This window comes from Podarcis gaigeae, assembly GCF_964106915.1.
Source record: "Podarcis gaigeae genome assembly, chromosome: 6".
NCBI classification, from domain to species: domain Eukaryota; kingdom Metazoa; phylum Chordata; class Lepidosauria; order Squamata; family Lacertidae; genus Podarcis; species Podarcis gaigeae.
In genome coordinates, this window is record NC_139682.1 from 93,151,463 (window position 1) to 93,168,807 (window position 17,345).

Consider the following 17,345-nt stretch of genomic DNA (forward strand, 5'->3'; position numbering starts at 1 on the left):
TTGCAAGCTACTACTAAGAAAATATGGCCGAAAGACCCTCCTTGTTAATGCCATAGCCTCCTCAATAGGGATACCTGAGAAGGATTGACAGCTTCTCAAAGCTGCCATTTAAACACAAGCAATTTAATACTTAAGGCCCTGCAATTGCTGTTAAAAGACATACAAGTACATTTTGAGGGGTGGGATGCAAAGATGCTTGTAGCAAGAGGGCTTGGGCACACAGAGACATTCATACCATCTGAAAGAAAACCCCAGGCCCTTTTGAAGAGAGAAAAGGTAATCTAAGGCTTTCAGGGTCATCGATAAGCATACTTAAACGTGAGAGAACCTAAGAGCAGCCCACAGGCAGGGATAGACAATCCTGTTCTTTTACACACAAATGTAGCTGTTTTCCCAACTACACAGAAAAACTTCTCTGCACAATCTGCAGCCCAGAAGGCCTATGTTCGCATTCTGCCTACTGACTAAATATGATTCAGTTAACGCTCAACAGGGTTATTTGTTCCACAGAGCTCTCCTTTTCCTTTCTTTCTTTTTTTACTGCTTTGTTATCCATAACTGTCGCTTCCCTTTTTAAAAGGGAAATTCCCTTATTCCAAATAGGATTCCTCGCAAGAAAAGGGAAAAGTTGACAGCTATGTTGTTATCTCAAGTATCTTCTGAAAAGGCAAATGACTGCAGGAATGGCCAGCCTTTTTTAAGGGAGTTTGAAAGAAGCACATTTGTTCCCTGAGATACACACACACTGCTCCAAAGGTTTCGTATAATTTTAGCTAACGTATTATCCAGAAAGGGGTTAGACCAGTCCAGTCCCCACATCTAGGGAAAGCTAGTGATGATTTACCCCCTTCAGGTGTTTTGTCAGAATATCCCTCCTTTCCTAACTTTTTCCAAAGCATTTAGATGCCCTAATTGAACACAATGTGGCTGAATAAAATTGCCAGCTTCTCTCTGGAGTCAAGAGAGGAACAAAGGAGAAGGGGCCAAGCCAAACACCAACAGGTAACAGGAGGAAGTCTCCCAGCAATGAGCAAAAGCATTTAGATGCGTCTGGAAAAATAGGTCAGTCCCAATCATATTAATGCACATCTAGGTAAGTGGGTTTCAAGTGTTCAAAGCATTTCACATACGTTAAGCACCTCAGTAATCCTGACTAGCTTTGTAAAACAAGCCAGTATTACTATTCCCTAGCTGCAGGTGTGGGGTTGAGGTTTTGAGAAGATGGTTTGCTTAAGGCCAGCTTGTAAGTTCTGGACAGAGGCAAGATGTGAATCATGGACTTCCAAGCTCACCCCTCGCCACTGAAGCCACCATGCTGCCCCAGGCCAATGGGGCTACTCAAAGGCAGGACGAGATGGTGCAAAGCCCTTGTGCAAAAAACGAGCAGCTTAACTTTCAAGGGAGAGCGGGGAGACACCAATGAAAGGGAGTGGTGGCAGTAATGCAACCTGGGGTGTGGGGTTGGTGGATCGCGAATCTTTTGAGGAATGAGTCTTCTTCAATTATCTGCCTGTGCTTTATTTCAACATGGCTCTATTTCCATACTTCTGCAGAGCACAGCTACCTGCTTTTCTCACCGGTAAAAAACTGCATATTTACCATGTCTTATTTGAAAAATAGGTTCTATTTGAAAACTAGATTCCATTATAAGGATGACGGTGCTGCTATCATTAACTTTGCTTCGTATTCTTAGTGAAGAGCTAGGCTCATTCACTTGTTACATTTTCACTCTAGGTGTTGAAACCACCAATAATATACGTGTCAGGGATCTCTTCCAGTCTCTAAAACTGAAACCCAGCTGTTTTCCTCTGCGTTCAGGAGCCTAAGCAGCTAAGGCATGCTAGTTGCCCAAAAGGGATGACGCGGACCAGAACTGGCGTTCTCCTGAGGTCAGGAATGGTCTGTTCAGTCAACAGCCCTCCTACGTTTGCACATGCAAATCTTTTCTCTTTTATTGGCAAGGAAATCATAGGCCGCTGGGTGTTGATAGTGACAAGCGCAGCATGGAAAATAGGGGTGTCCCTTTGGGGTGAAGGTGAGGGTTGCAAGTCACAAGCTGGCTTGGAAAGAAGACGAAAGGGAGGTAGCGGGCAGGTTGGCTGGTGGGAAAACAGGCAAATGCTTGCTGTGAGGTTCTTTGGCATGGGATCTGCACTCTCCAGTGCTCAGCCATGACTGTTAGGAATAGCATTTGTGCCTGTTGCCATCCCCAGCACCCTTCTATTTCTTTACAACATCGTTCAAGTCCAAGACCGTATGGGGCAGTTTTTAGCCTTTGCTCTCCTAATCCAGGGAGCAGGAGGTGTTGCCACGTGGGTGAGGCAGACAACAAGGCCTGACTATGCCTTAACTCCAGGCTCATAGGAAGGACAGCAGAAGAAGGAGACAAACCTTTAAAATGCTTGTGCCACTCATATATACCCAAAAGTACAGGTGAGGAGGTTGGTGGAGATAAGAGTTCTAACTCTCTCTTTTTTTTAACAGATGCAAACATTGGCTTTATTGAAGGTAGTTTCACAATGGCTCAGAAGCTTTGGAATCCAGTTTAGTAAAAAGAAATCAAAGTATCTCCGGCGGGCTATCGTGGAACTGCGCTTCTACGCCTAAATTCAAGAAATCAGGACTGAGTTTTCTTCCAGGTAGGAAAGGGCTCAGATATACCTCAAGACACCAGGCACAAAAAGTTCAGCTTCGTATCTGCAAAGTCCATCATGTCACTTTAACCTGGAACAAACCAGCTTTTACAGATTATACAGGTCTCCGATTCATATTTGAAAATAAGTCATTTTGCCGCTGCTCCCAAACCATCCACATAAAAGCTCTGCAAGAACCTTGTTACACACTCTGATATTCTGAAGAAGGAATATGCTACATTTCCATGGTGGGGTCAGAATGTGTTCAGCTAAAGATCCCACAAGGCGAGGACGTTTTTATTTTTTAAGCCCATTCGCTCCCTACACAATCACACTATCTACACGTGGTCTGAAATGGAAACCAACACCCCCTTCAACAACAAAGTCAACATGTTGCTCAACAATTCGTACTCCTTTATAGATACAGAAATGAAACACCCACACACAGACACACTGCGGAAATGGTGGCATAATGAGCACTTGCCGTGGGTGGCGTGCAACTAAGTTTTACTCAGAACAGACCCATTTAAATTAATGAACAGAACTAAGTCAAGCCCATTAATTTCAACAGGTTTGGTCTGAGAAAAACTTCAATTGAATACCACCCCTTACTTCCCTCCACACACAGGCTTGCCGATTCCTTACCTGCCCATTGCCACTGTTGCACACTCAGTCGGGTCAAGCACCACACCACATGTATGTACTTTTACAACTGAGATACCTGCATGTTTTTTTGCATTTGTGCATCCATAAACCAGAGTAGGAATTGTTGCTGAGGAACAAGCATCGTGGGCATGCAGCGCATGCGCACAAACACACACACACACACACGCCTTCTCCAACCCGCTATCTGCTGACGCTCTGCTTGTCTCTCTCAGGCTTGGAGGAAGCCTGGGCGGCCCTTGCGGTACCTCATGCGCATGCGGAAGAAAGTGTACATGCCCAACAGGCACATGGAGGAGAGGAAGTACAAGACAATGCACAAGCTGACGTCCAACCTGGAGAAGCCCGCCCCCAGGATGTGGAACCACTGGCTCCTCCTCTGGATGACCCCGCCCTCCTTCTCAGACTCCTCCATGATGCCCACGATGTGCTGGGCTCCCAAGCCCTTCTGCTGCAGGAGCCGCCAGGCGGCATCATAATCAAGAGACTGGTGGCCCTGGTCCTCCATCCGTACCAGCCCAACGTCCCTCTTACTGCGGCTGTGCCTGAAGCCGGCCTGGCCTGCCATCTTCAGCGCCTTGCTCTTGAAGTGTTGCTCACTGAAGGTATCCAGATCGACAATGTTTTCCTCCAGCTCTTTGGTCTTGGTGTTCATCTTGACGATAGAGGGTTTGTGTGCCTCCAGGGAGCCTGACCGTTCGAAGCCAGATTTCTTCCTTTCTGTCCTCTTCTTCTCTTCCTCAAAGGCCTCTCCATCTCCTCTGCCAGTCTCTTGTCCTCCTCCTTCCAGCTTCCTGTCAGCTTCGTAGTCTCTCTCCTCAACATCTCGGCCCTGTCTGACCCGAAGCCCTTTCTCAACTTTCAGGAAATCCAGGTAAATGTTGCCTCGCGAGAAATGACTCTTGAAGAATCTCAGGATCGCCCTCTCGTCCCACATGAGCCTTCCGTTGATGGTGATCTGGCATGACCAACACAAATCTTTGGGAGGCCACTGGATCTTGGGGAATTTGGGGTCCTCACTTGCAGTGCCTAAACAAGGAAGATAACAAGGGAAGTCTTAGATGTTACCATCTGTGCATATTACCAGTAAACTATATTGGAAACTAGCAGTATCTATAAGCAATTTTGCTCTTAGGGCAAAAGGAGGGCAGCAATTTTTAAAAATCAAATCATTAGTTGCCTAGGCTCCACAGAAGAGGGGGAAAAAAGGTTCAGCTCAGTTTTTTAAAGTTCATTGGAAACAATGCCAGAAATTATTCAGCAAATCATAGTACAGTGACCAAAGCTTTATATGTGCACGTGAACAGTACTATTCAGTTCATCAGGTCTTACTCCAGGGAAATGCACTGGATTGCAGTTTCAGTTATGAATGATGCACCTCGTGTTTGCTTAATCACCAAGGACCACTGAGCCCAGTATTTTGTTTCCAGTCAGTCAAATGCCTCTGAAAACTCACAAGCACAGGCCATGCAGGAGATGGCCAGCCCTTGTCATTGGTCCCCACACAGCTGATATTCATAAGCAGACTGTGCATCCAGGTATACCAAGTCAGCATTTAAATCCTTAGCACAAACACTGCCAAGACTACGCTAGGAGAGGCAGGGAATTTGCCTTCTAGGTGCGTCCAATTTTCTGAACCAAGTGGAAGGCTAGCGCGAAAGTATGGAGGCTGGTATGCTTTACATGCATTGTATGGCTGTGTTACAAGTCGTATCCTAAATGTGGAATCCGTTGACAACTACAAAGGAACGCCAGCAGTCTGAAAGGAACGTCTGAGACTATGGTGTTACCGCAGTAGTGAATGTTGACAATGGCGATTTGCCCGTGTTTGCTGCGTTGTCTTTATATTTTTAGACAGATGCGCCCTTGCACTTGTTGACAGTCCCAGCATTTAGAAGATTAACCAAAACACGCAGCCACCGAATGCCGTGGCGAAATTCCGAAGAGGATTTAGCATGTTTCAAGTGGCTGTTACCTACCGTGGGCTTGAAGAAATAAATAGGTTTTGGGAGGGGGTTAGGAGAGAACCATATCGGATAAACAAACGTCAGAGGCATTGTGAAGTTGGAGTACATGCTTTAGAAAAAGGGAGATTATGTCCCAGGGGGAGGGAAGAGAAGGCATAAAAGCCCAAGAGGGACAAAGAAGGAATAATTCCTTTGATTCTTTGGCTGGGCCAATGTGCCCCCTCCTCTCTGCCACAATCATCTGTCAAGAGGAATCACCCCCCCCTCCCCATGTCAGAGGAAACAGGCCCGGGGAACAAGGGATTGCATCTGTCTGCAAAAAACTGAACATGTGGGCAGCCGTCTCGGGAGGAGGGTCCTCCCAGGGCACGTGTCGGCCTTTAGAAGCCCCCCGCAGCAGGAAAGGCAGAGAAGATTTAGTAGGTACATCGCCACCAGCTGCTTGTTCAAGGACTGCGGTTGGCCCGCATTTCTGCCTCACAACTGAACTTGTGCGTACGGCAGGGGGTTAACTACCGTATTAGTGATGCACTTGGCTGCATTACATTGCTTCAATCCCTCCCATTCCAGGAGGCAGGCGGGCAGCTCTCTCCAGAATGGTGGGTGGTAAGGCTGTCTTCTCTAAACTGCAAGGGCCTCCAGGCTGGTTAACACGCAGGAAGTTATAGGGACACCAGAACCAGAAATATGGCACGTTGCTGGGTGTCTTTTCCTCCAAAGCACGACAGAGTACAGGAGCAAACTACTGAGGGAAAGAAAGGCTAATTTGCTTCCATCAATGAGGGGCGATTTATCTTAATTCAGGAACACTTTCTCCCTCAGTCAGTCACTGACTGCAACACAACAAAGATGAGGGCATCTTGTATAAAAAAAAATTGCTCCTTCTTTTTACTTTCTCCAGCTGCCCACTCCCTGCTCTCTGAATCGTGGTCCAGTAATTGCAGCAAAGAATCTGGCCAGAAAAGGCCAGTGGCCTTAAGAACCAAATCTGTGGGTGCAAGGTAGGTTTATAAACCTAAGCCACAGTCCAAATTTATCAGCAAGTTTTGAACATAAATGTTCTTTCTGAAAAAGAAACTACTTAATACACTACCTGTTTATGGGAAGTTTCCACCTTCAACAGTTCTGAACCTGTCAGCTGCATTCAGGGCTCCCAAGTATATTATTTTTATTTACTTTATTTATTATATTTGCATTCCACCCTTTATCCATGGATCTCAGGGCAGTTCATGACATAAAAATACAATATAAAAAACAATAATAAAAATAAGAACAAAAACAAGCCAATAAACGCCCCCCAACTTATTTAGAAGTGTTAGATATTAAATAACCAAAGACCTAGTTGAAAAGGAATGTTTTCGACTGGCGCCTAAAGGTGTTGATGAAGGCACCAGCCGAACCTCTCTGAAAGGAGCATTCCACAAGTGGGGAGCCACCACAGATAAGGCCCATCCTCATGTTGCCACCCTCTGGACCTCTCATGGAGGAGGCACACAAAGAAGGGTTCCAGTGCAGTCCTTGAAGTATTGCGGTAAAGGAAAGCTACTCATCAAATGTGGAGACAGAGCAGCTTTTCTGTAACGCAGGAAACCTGCAAACTGTTGACTAGTTCATTTACTCTGAGGTAATCTGTGGAAGATGGAATTCAACCAGAATACTGAGATTCTGAACATTCGTAGGCTGAGCATTTTCAGACATCTTCCTGTTTCTCAGTGCCCCACTCAGGAGTGACTTAATGAAATAGCAGGTTTCGATTTCATTTTCAGGTTTCCATGCTTGTGAAACATGGACCACTTATAAATGCCATCTCCAACTCCTCAAAAGATTCCACCAACGGTGTATCTGAAAAATGTTACACATCACTTGGGAAGACAGCCAAACTAATGCCAGTGTACTGGAAGAAGCACAGATCACCAGTGTTGAAACAATGATTCTTCAACATCAACTTTGTTGGACTGGTCATGTTGTGTGGATGCCTGATTATTGTCTTTCAAAGCAGCTACTCTATTCCAAACTTAAAAATGGAAAGCGTAATGCTGGTGGTCAACAAAAGAGGTTTAAAGACTCTCTCAAGGCAAATGTTAAAAAATTTAGTATAAACACTGACAATTGGGAAACACTGACCTGCGAGTGCTCCAATTGGAGAACAGCTTTTACCAAAGGTGTCATGGGCTTTGAAGACACTTGAACTCAGGACGCAAGGGAGAAATGTGCTAAGAGGAAGGCACACTTGGCAAACCCTCACAGTGATCAACTTCTGCCCAGAAACCTATGTTCCCAATGTGGAAAGACGTGTGGATCCAGAATTGGCCTCCACAGTCACTTACGGACTCACTGTTAAGACCGTGTTCATGGAAAACAATTTTACTCGGCTACGAGGGATCGCCAAAGAAAGAATAATAATAATGAAATAGCAGGTTTCTGTTAGTCTGCCAATAGGGAGCACTCTTCCATGTTGCCCTGAGACAGACAGACAGCAATCTACATGCAGCCAACCAGCAGCAGTGCCTTACCTGCCAAGCGAGCATTGACTCTGTTGTGTCTTGACCAAAGCCAGAGAATACTGCCATCTTTGTTCCTCACTTTGTTCATGGACTCTGCTGCCATGGCCTCGAAGTGGTCTGCGCACTGCCGACAGCCAAAGAAGTAGTGGATGTACCCTCTCATTGTAGGGAGGACTTCTGGTGGTGCTGGGGGGGAGAGAAGGGAGGGGAAGGGTAGACCCGTTAAAATGCGAGTGGGCAAAACACCCAGACCAACCGCATGCACTCTGAGCCCTCTCGAGCGGCAGGAGAAACGGAGCCCCTTCCATTTCTTCTCCCGCTTCGCTGAAGGGGTGTTGCGCAGCTCTCCCTCTCTGCTGAAGCCAGGAGAGTCTTGTTCTCCCCGCTTCCGCAAAAGGAACCCGAAGCCTTTGGAGCGCAGCGCAAGGTCCCACTGCACTCCAAAGCCTTCAGGCGGCTATCACTGAAGCCTGGAGAGTGAGAGGGGTCGGTGCGCACTGACCCCTCTCGCTCTCCAGGCTTCAGCAAAAGCAACGCGAAGCCTCTGGAGCGCAGAGGAAGCACTCCCTCTGCGCTTCAGAGGCTTCGCGTTGCTATCGCTGAAGCCAAGGAGCCTGTATTCGCTCCATAGGACGCACAAACATTTCCCCTTAGTTTTTGGAGGGGGGAAAGTGCGTCCTATAGAGCGAAAAATATGGTACTTCACTTCCATACCGTCCACGCTGTAAACTAAAGTTAAACCTAAATGTTTGCAAGCAAACCTCAGTTGCCAAATTGCAAAGTGTTGGGAGGAAAGGCCATTTTTTTCAAGGCGAAATAAGGAGATGCTTAATATTTCACTTGTGTACTACTTCTCCCCCCCAGCCCCCGGCCGCTGGGGTTCTAGGCAAACCTTTGCCAGAAGGAAAGTGGCGTTTTGGGGGGAGTGCTATAGGAGAAAAGCAGAATGTGGGGGTAAGGATTTGGCACTGCTTTCTCTCCAGGTTCTTCTCTACTGCAAATATTATGTTCTTATATGAGAGTGTTGTTGTTGTTGTTGTTGTTGTTGTTGTTGTTGTTGTTGTTGTTGTCAGGTGCTGGTGTGGCTGCTCGAGAGTAAACAGGCAAGACTCCGACCTGTCTTTTCCAGGCTTTATTCTTGGTGCAAACTATTTACAGTGAAGAGCGTCGTAAGTTCATGTCTGGCTCAGTCGCTAGCAGAATCCGGGAGTGGTCGTTTTTTTGTACCTCCCCCAGCATAAAAGTCGCGTCACCCGCAACCTTTTCCGCCCCCCCCTGCGCCAAAACCTACTGCGCAGAATGGGCGCTGGCAGGGGCGTACTTCCCGCCTCTCTGGTTTGCTGAGGCTCGGTGTTGAGGCTCTCCCTAGCACCCCCTGGTCCCTGCCCCTCTTCTCCACTAGAGGTGGGGCTTCCCTCCTGGCCGGAAGAGGAACTGCTTTGCAAGATTTTCACAGGCTCCCTATAACACAACTGCCCTTCCATCTCTCGCCTCTGAGCTGACGGCAGTTCCCTGACAATTATTATTATTAACTGCCCTTCATCCAAGGACCACAGGGCAGTTTACAATATAAAAACACAAAAACACAGTACAGTACAGTAACAAACAAAAACAATGCCTTCCACAAAGTTTAAAAGGCCATTCATTGTTTAATCAGCAAGAGGCCTGGGAGGAGAGGAATGTTTTTGCCTGGTGCTTACAAGATATATAATGATGGCACCAGGCGAGCTTCCTTGGGGAGAGCATTCCACAAACAGGGAGCCACCGCAGAGAAGGCCCCGTTCTCGTGTTGCCGCCCTCTGGACCTCTCGATACCTTGAGGTATTGCAGTTTAGACAAAGTAATGGAGGATAAGGCTAAAAATGGCTCCTAACCATGATGGCTATGTTTTGCCTCGAGAGTCAGGGGCAGTCTACCTCTGAATACTAGTTGCTGGGAATCACAAGTTGGGAAAATGTGACTCTGCTCGGGTTCTGATCCATCCAGCCTTTTACATTCTTAAATCAATGCCTTTACCTTCTACTCTGTACATATTTCTAGCATTAAGTAGGGAGCAAATAAATTTGGCAGCATAGATAGCACAGGAATGAAGCACTTTACTCAGTCAACTATCATGGTTTCAGAGCGTAAATGCAAAAATCCTATGGTTTTTTAAAATTAAAATTCGCAGATGTAACAAAAATACAGTTGAGCACCAGCATCCCTAGTCACATTTATTTTCACTTTGGTGTGACCTCTCTGAATGCTTCCCATATGTGTACATATTTCTTCCTCCAAGGTTCTTAAAATATATACAGTGGACGCTCGGGTTGCGAACGTGATCCGTGCGGGAGGCACGTTCACAACCTGCAGCGTTCGCAACCCACAGCACTGTATCTGCGCATGCGCGGGTTGCAATTCGGCCCTTCTGCGCATGTGCAAAGCACGATTTAGTAACCTGTAATGGTTGTAAGGGGTTACTTGTGCGTAAGTTGCCTTCAGTTTTAGTTAGATTGCCTGGCCAACCATGCTTTGGCTGACAGCTCACACTCCGTGGCCGTTCAGTCACTTGCAGAATCCGTCAGTGGGCGTTTCTTGAACCTCTTCCAGCATAAGAGCTGTGTGACGCCAAGTCTCCTCCTACTCTCCCTGCGCGGAACTCGTCTGCGCATGTAAGGGGAAGGCAGAGGCGTGCCCGCGCTCTCCCCACTAGTCTCGGGGGAAGGGTCTTGGAGACCTCTCTCCGAATCCTCCATTTCCCTCCCTTCCCTACCGGTGTTACGCTGAATTCCTTCCCCCCTGCTGGTCCCCTCTCCTGCATCGCTGTGGAGCCTTGCCTCCACCTCTCGTTCTGATGTCAGTTCCCTGACATAACCTTTTCTGGTACTTCTGGGTTTGGCACAATGCACAACCCGAAAACGCACAACTTGAAGCGTCTGTAACCCGAGGTATGACTGTACAGCCGTATCTTGGTTGTCGAATGGCCAGGAACTCAGACATTTTGGCTCCTGATCGATCAAAACCCGGAAGCGAGTCTTCCGGTTTGTGAATGTTCTTTTGGAACCTGAACATCCGACAGGGCTTCCACAGCTTCTGATTGGCTGCAGGAGCTTCCCGCAGCCAATCAGAAGCCATGATTTGGAAGTTGAACGCTTTGGAAGTCGAACGGACTTCTGGAACGGATTCCGTTCAACTTCCAAGGTATGACTGTTTAACTGAATATGGGCAACGACACTCAATTTTAAATACTCATTTCATTGCTGTAATTTTTGGCAAAAGACCAGCCAACCAACAATGGGGCGGATGAACAGACTCCCACGAGAGGTGGTAGACTCTCCATCCTTGGAGGTTTTTAAGCAGAGGTTGGATGGCTATCTATCATGGATGCTGAGACCCCTGCACTTTAGCGGGTTGGACTAGATGATCCTTGGGTCCCTTCCAACTCTCTCTTTTTTCTTTTTTTTTTAATAATATTTATTAAATTTTTAACAAGAAAAAAGTTACAAATCAGTAAACAAAAAACACAAGAAAAATACAAAAACCAGAATTTAACATAAAAATAAAAAATAAAAATCCCTCTTTCTGATATCTTACCACTCATGTACTTCTTTTCATGACTTCCTCACACCTCCCTTTTTTGTATTCCATTTAAAAATTTGTTCAGCAAATTCATACCCTCTTAATTTACCCTTAATTGTTTATCCTCACATATTATAATCTCAAATTTTCGTCTAATATCAATCCATTCTTGCATATTCTTATTTTGCTTTATTACTAGAACCACTTCGTTTCATTCCAACGTCATTAGCATTCGATAATTTTACAGTGTTTCTGTAGATAGATTTTAAATTTCTTCCAATCTTCTTCCACCAACTCTTCTCCCTGGTCTCGGATTTTGCCAGTCATTTCCGCCAATTCCATGTAGTCCATCCAACTCTCTGATTTCTATGTTTCTATGGACTGACCCAAGAGAAACCAAAGATAGTCAAGCCGGGGTGTGAATCTAGGCCTTCCACTGCCAAGTCCATTAGCCTAATACACTCCTACACATTGGCTGGGGATTAGAGGGCAATACAGATGATAAACTGCCATGTTGTATGTGCTTTGGGGGAAGAAAACGGTACCTGAATTCACCTGGACATGACTTGGGCTGTGGGTTTACTACAGACCACTGAGCAGGGGCTGCATTACTCACTGTGAGGTTGAGGGCTAAGCAGTGCTTCTTGCACCGTCAGAAGATGGAAGAGAGTCCAGAGGCCACAGGGGAAACCTCTCTTGCTCCCTTGACACCCAACCCAGGTTGGATTCTCTGGCAGCCAGGCATTTGGAAGCTGAAAGAGAGAATGCAAAAAGAAGGTGAATATTAGACATCTCTGTGTGTGTGTGTGTGAATATGTATAAGAAAGTTTTTAATGTTGTTCTGCTATGCTTAATGTGTTTTGTGTCATATGAAGAATTATAGAATCATAGAATCCTAGAGTTGGAAGAGACCACAAGGGCCATCGAGTCCAACCCCCTGCCAAGCAGGAAACACCATCAGAGCACTCCTGACATATGGTCGTCAAGCCTCTGCTTAAAGACCTCCAAAGAAGGAGACTCCACCACACTCCTTGGCAGCAAATTCCACTGTCGAACAATGTTTATCTTCATTATCTTCATACATATCTTCATTATCTATGAACCAATGTTTATCTTCACCATAAATGATATATTCCATAGTTTCTACACTTTTCAAAAATAATAAAGCCAACTTTGCCCGCCCCAGACAGTCCAAATGGAGGCTATGTTTAATTTTAAGGCTAACAAACTTGATTTAACATCCACAGAGAATATCTAAGCTAGCCATACATTCATTGAGATTTTAAAAAGTTGCCCAATGAATTTTAATCATAAGACCTGCTCTCCCCAAAAGTGATAAAAAGAAACCTGAGTTACATTGACAGTGTATGTATACTTTAATCTTTGACAGGCATAGGCAAATTCAGCCCTCCAATGTTTTGGGACTACAATTCCCATCATCCCTGACCATTGGTCCTGTTAGTCCTAGGGATCATGGGAGTTGTAGTCCCAAAACATCTGGAGGGCCGAGTTTGCCTATGCCTGATCTATGAGGAAAGAGATACCACTTAGTACTCACAGAATCGTAGTTAGAACGGTCCCTGAGGATTATCTGGTCCAACGCCCTGCAATGCAGGCATCTCAACCTGTGGTCTCCCATCCAATTAGAAACCATATTGGACCCTGCTTAGCTTTACAAATGTGTCAGCAGTTTTACTGCTGCACTACTAGGTCATTTTTTTTAAAAAAGCCAAATTTCTGGGAAGCTTCTTGGTATGAGTTCCCCAAAGTGATGCCTATGGGCACCAATGCGCCTCCCTCGACACCCACCAAATTTGTCTATAACAGTTCCCTCTCTCTTTTACCTTTGGCAGCAGCTAAGTTTAAATCAAAGTGATATTAAAAAAACAAACATTTAAATCTCCTTGATTGTAACCAGAAATAATAAGAAAAAGAGGTTGACTTAAATCCAGAATGTGGCAGCTAGACTGGTGACTGGGAGTGGCCACCAAGACCATGTAACACCAGTCCTGAAAGACCTACATTGGCTCCCAGTATGTTTCCGAGCACAATTCAAAGTGTTGTTCAAGCCCTAAACGGCCTCAGCCCAGTATACCTGAAGGAGCATCTCCACCCCCATTGTGCAGCCCGGACACTGAGGTCCAGCGCCGAGGGCCTTCTGGCGGTTCCCTCACTGTGAGAAGTGTGGTTTCAAGGAACCAGGCAGAGGGCCTTCTCGGTAGTGGTGCCCAGTCTGTGAAATGCCCTTCCATCAGATGTCAAGGAAATAAGCAACTTTCTGACTTTCAAAAGACATCTGAAGACAGCTCTGTTTAGGGAAGTTTTTATCTCTGATGTTTTACAATTTTTTATGTGCTGTAAGTCGCCCAGAGTGACTGGGAAAAACCAGCCAGATGGGCAGGGTATAAATAATAATATATTATTTTAAAAAATAATTGAGCCATTTTGTGGTGGTGCCCACAGGTCCAAAGGCATTGGGGCTATTCTAGATGCACATTCACGCCACTCAGGGCAATGGCCAGGCCCAATGGATTTGAGCTCCCCGCCCCAGCATGAACCAAAGGCACCTCAGAGCCTGCCCCCGGGGTATTCCATGGCAGACCCGGGGATTTTTCCACAGCTTAGTGTGGACAAAGTTCCCAGAAGACAGAGCATTTCAAAACCACCTGAGCAGAAAATGGAAGAGACCACCCATGCTTTTGAGGCAGAAGGAAGGCCGGTGAAATATACCTCTTTTTTATTCCTCAGCGCTTCCTCCCATTCGCTCTTGGAAACGTTTGTCTTTGTCCTCAGCCAATAGTCCAGGTTGCGAAGATAGTTCATGATCGGCAGGCGTCCAGGAAAGTACTGGTGTAAAGAAGAAGAGAAATGCAGACAGGAAACAGGAAGGATAAGTAACAGAAGCCAACTAATGTCTACTTGTGGCAGGTGAAAACGAAGGGGGTGGCCACAGACCCTGACGCTCCAGGGGCCAAAAGTGTATAATAGCAATCATGTGGTAGTGCAGAATAAATAGTATGGGGGAGAGAATTCAATTCTTGTGACGTCTTCTTTTTCACGGGCAAAAAAAATTGGATCAAACTTCCTCTATCCTCAGGTACAGAATTATATGCACAGGTACAGAGGAGGAGTGGATTATTCATGTAGTTTGCTTCAAGATAATTCCTCTCAGGGCAAGTCTCTACACTGGTACATCTGGTTGCAAACAGGATCCGTTCCAGAGGCCTGTTTGCAACATGAAAAGCCCGCAACCTGAAGCACCGTATCTGCCTGCCAAAGAAGGATAGAACTTTTTTTATGTATGCAACAACAGCAGCAAGAATACTCATCGCAAAGTATTGGAAGACACAAGATCTACCCACCCGGGAAGAATGGCAGATGAAGGTGATGGAGCACATGGAACTGGCGGAAAAGACTGGCAGAATCCGAGACCAGGGAGAAGAGTCGGAAGAAGAAGATTGGAAGAAATTTAAAGACTATCTACAGAAACACTGTAAAATTAAGGAATGTTAGAGGGATGCTGGAATGAAGTTATGTGGTTTTAGCAATAATGTTATAAAGGGGTATGTAAAAATGGATTGTTAACAGGTGAAAATGTAAAGTTACAATATATTAAGATAAAATATCAAGATAAAAGCAAAAAGGGTAAGGACTTGCTGAAACAACTATTGAACTAGAATACAAAAAAGGGAGGTGTGAGGAGGTCAGGGAAACAAGCAAATGAAAGACAAGACATGGAAAGACTGATTTGTTTTTAACTGTTTTTTATTTTTCTGTATTTTGTATTTTTTGTTTTTTTTGTTTTCTTCTCTTTTCTTCTTTTTATTTTTGTAACTTCTTTGAAACATTAATAAATATTATTTTTTTAAAAATGAAGCACCGTATCTGCCCAGGTGCACAGTGCGATTTGGCGCTTGTGTGCATGCATGAAGAGTCATCTAGTCTAACCCCCTGCAAAGCAGGAATCTCAGCTAAAGCATCCATGATGGACAGCCATCCAACCTCTGCTTAAAAGCCTCCAAAGAAGGAGAGTCCACCATCTCTCGAGGCAGGGGTGCAGGAAAGGGTGGATGGGGGCACGAACCATCATGGAGGGGGGTGACAAATTATCAAGGAACAATTACTGCCCTACTAGGGCGGTTCATTAAAAACTTTTTTAAGAAAATGCCCGCTCCAAAGGTCTTATCTTACTACACTAGGGATTATAGAGCTACATATGAAATTTCATGCATATCAGTTAATATATTGACCCTCCTCCACGAAAACAGCTGTTTACTTAGCCGTTTTCCTTTGTCGTGAAGGCTGAAATTTCAACAAAGCATGTGCCTTTGCTAGACTCTTTTTGGGCACCTGCTAAAAGCATCCTTCTTTAGGCAAGCATACCTAGATGCTTAGGAAGTTGAAGTCATTTTAATCTTAACATTTTAGTTTTTGTATGTTTTAAAGTAGGGTTTCTTGATTTTACTGCTGTGTTGTTGTTGTTTTTGTTTGGGCAAACCACTTTGCAGGTTTTTTTAAAAAATATTTTTTATTAAATAAATATAAATAAAATAACACAAGCCAAAACATAATCCATCCTGTAGATTTAAGTATCTGTCCATAGTCGCCTTCTTGTTATCAGAGGCTCAGAATCCACATTCCTTTGTAAGAAAATATGAAATAACGTAAAATCATTTTTGCAGGCAAATAATAATAACCAATGTTTCTGAGGATGGGTGACAAGAAATGTTCTGCCCCGGGTACCACCTGACCTTCCTATGCTTCTGTCTCGAAGGAGACCCTTCCAATGGGAATAATCCCAATATTTGCTGCAACTTATTACCAGTGGCAAGGACGCGGGTGGCGCTGTGGGTTAAACCACAGAGCCTAGGACTTGCCGATCAGAAGGTCGGCGGTTCGAATCCCCGTGATGGGGTGAGCTCCCATTGCTCGGTCCCTGCTCCTGCCAACCTAGCAGTTCAAAAGCACCTCAAAGTGCAAGTAGATAAATAGGGAAGGTAAACGGTGTTTCTGTGCACTGCTCTGGTTCGCCAGAAGCGGCTTAGTCATGCTGGCCACATGTACACAGGCTCCCTCGGCCAATAAAGCAAGATGAGCGCCGCAACCCCAGAGTCGGCCACGACTGGACCTAATGGTCAGGGGTCCCTTTACCTTTACCTTTTACCAATGGAAGCCACAAACCTATCCTTGGGTTTTCCCTTCTGCCTGCCTGCTGATCGCTCTGCTCCAAGTCCTTCCTCCCTGTCCAACTGTTGGAAGCTGGAATTCCTCAAACTTGGTGCGGCAGAAGGCATGGAGCTGCTATTTGCTTGCATCCAGCTCTCCTTCTGCTTTCCTGTGGGCGATGTGGGAATTCCCTGTCCGAATTCATCTTAGCCACTGCTAATACCGGGCGATCCTTTTGTTCATTCTGTATCCTTAGATGCTGCAATAAGCAAAGAAGCCGGCCCCTGCGGGCCAACGGCCAAGATCCAAATCTTGCTCGTAACTCCAAAATTGTCTCCAAGGAACACGCAAAGCTACTTTGACAATAAGTCAACTCAAATCCGATTAGCATCAGCACTTTAAAACCACAAGCACTCCAGGGAGAGGGGGCCAAAGAGCTACATACGTTCAAAGAGGCGATGGAGAGGGGGGAGAGAGAGATTGGGGGGGGGCATGTCACAGGAAGGCAGACAGACAAGTGGGAAATTGACAGGTTGAACAGGGGAGGAGATAGGGGGAGGGAAGGAACCAAGAAAATTGATTGGGAGGATGAATAAAAGGATATTAAGAACGCTATGTTGCTATTCATGAAAGCTCTGCCGATATACCTGCTCTGCTACCCAATCATGGGATGCAACTTGCTCTAAATGGGAGAGCAGCCATTAACTTCCAAATACAGTAGGTTTAGGGACGCGGGTGGCGCTGTGGGTTAAACCACAGAGCCTAGGACTTGCCGATCAGAAGGTTGGCGGTTTGAATCCCCACGACAGGGTGATTTCCCGTTGCTCAGTCCCTGCTCCTGCCAACCTAGCAGT

At 45.6% G+C, this 17,345-nt stretch overlaps 1 protein-coding gene across 1 annotated transcript in view; it reads right to left on the bottom strand.

Annotated features, from left to right (window-relative positions):
- Positions 1-2,471: 2,471 nt before the first annotated feature.
- Positions 2,472-17,345, bottom strand: part of QSOX1 (quiescin sulfhydryl oxidase 1) — a 77,772-nt gene continuing 62,898 nt past the window's right edge. The window contains exons 9-12 of the mRNA XM_083743850.1: positions 14,056-14,172; positions 11,942-12,077; positions 7,777-7,953; positions 2,472-4,325 (exon numbers count right to left, since the gene is read on the bottom strand). Of these exons, the coding sequence (XP_083599976.1) occupies positions 3,508-4,325; positions 7,777-7,953; positions 11,942-12,077; positions 14,056-14,172 (1,248 nt within the window). The 3' untranslated portion in view covers positions 2,472-3,507. The remainder of the gene's footprint in view (positions 4,326-7,776; positions 7,954-11,941; positions 12,078-14,055; positions 14,173-17,345) is intronic.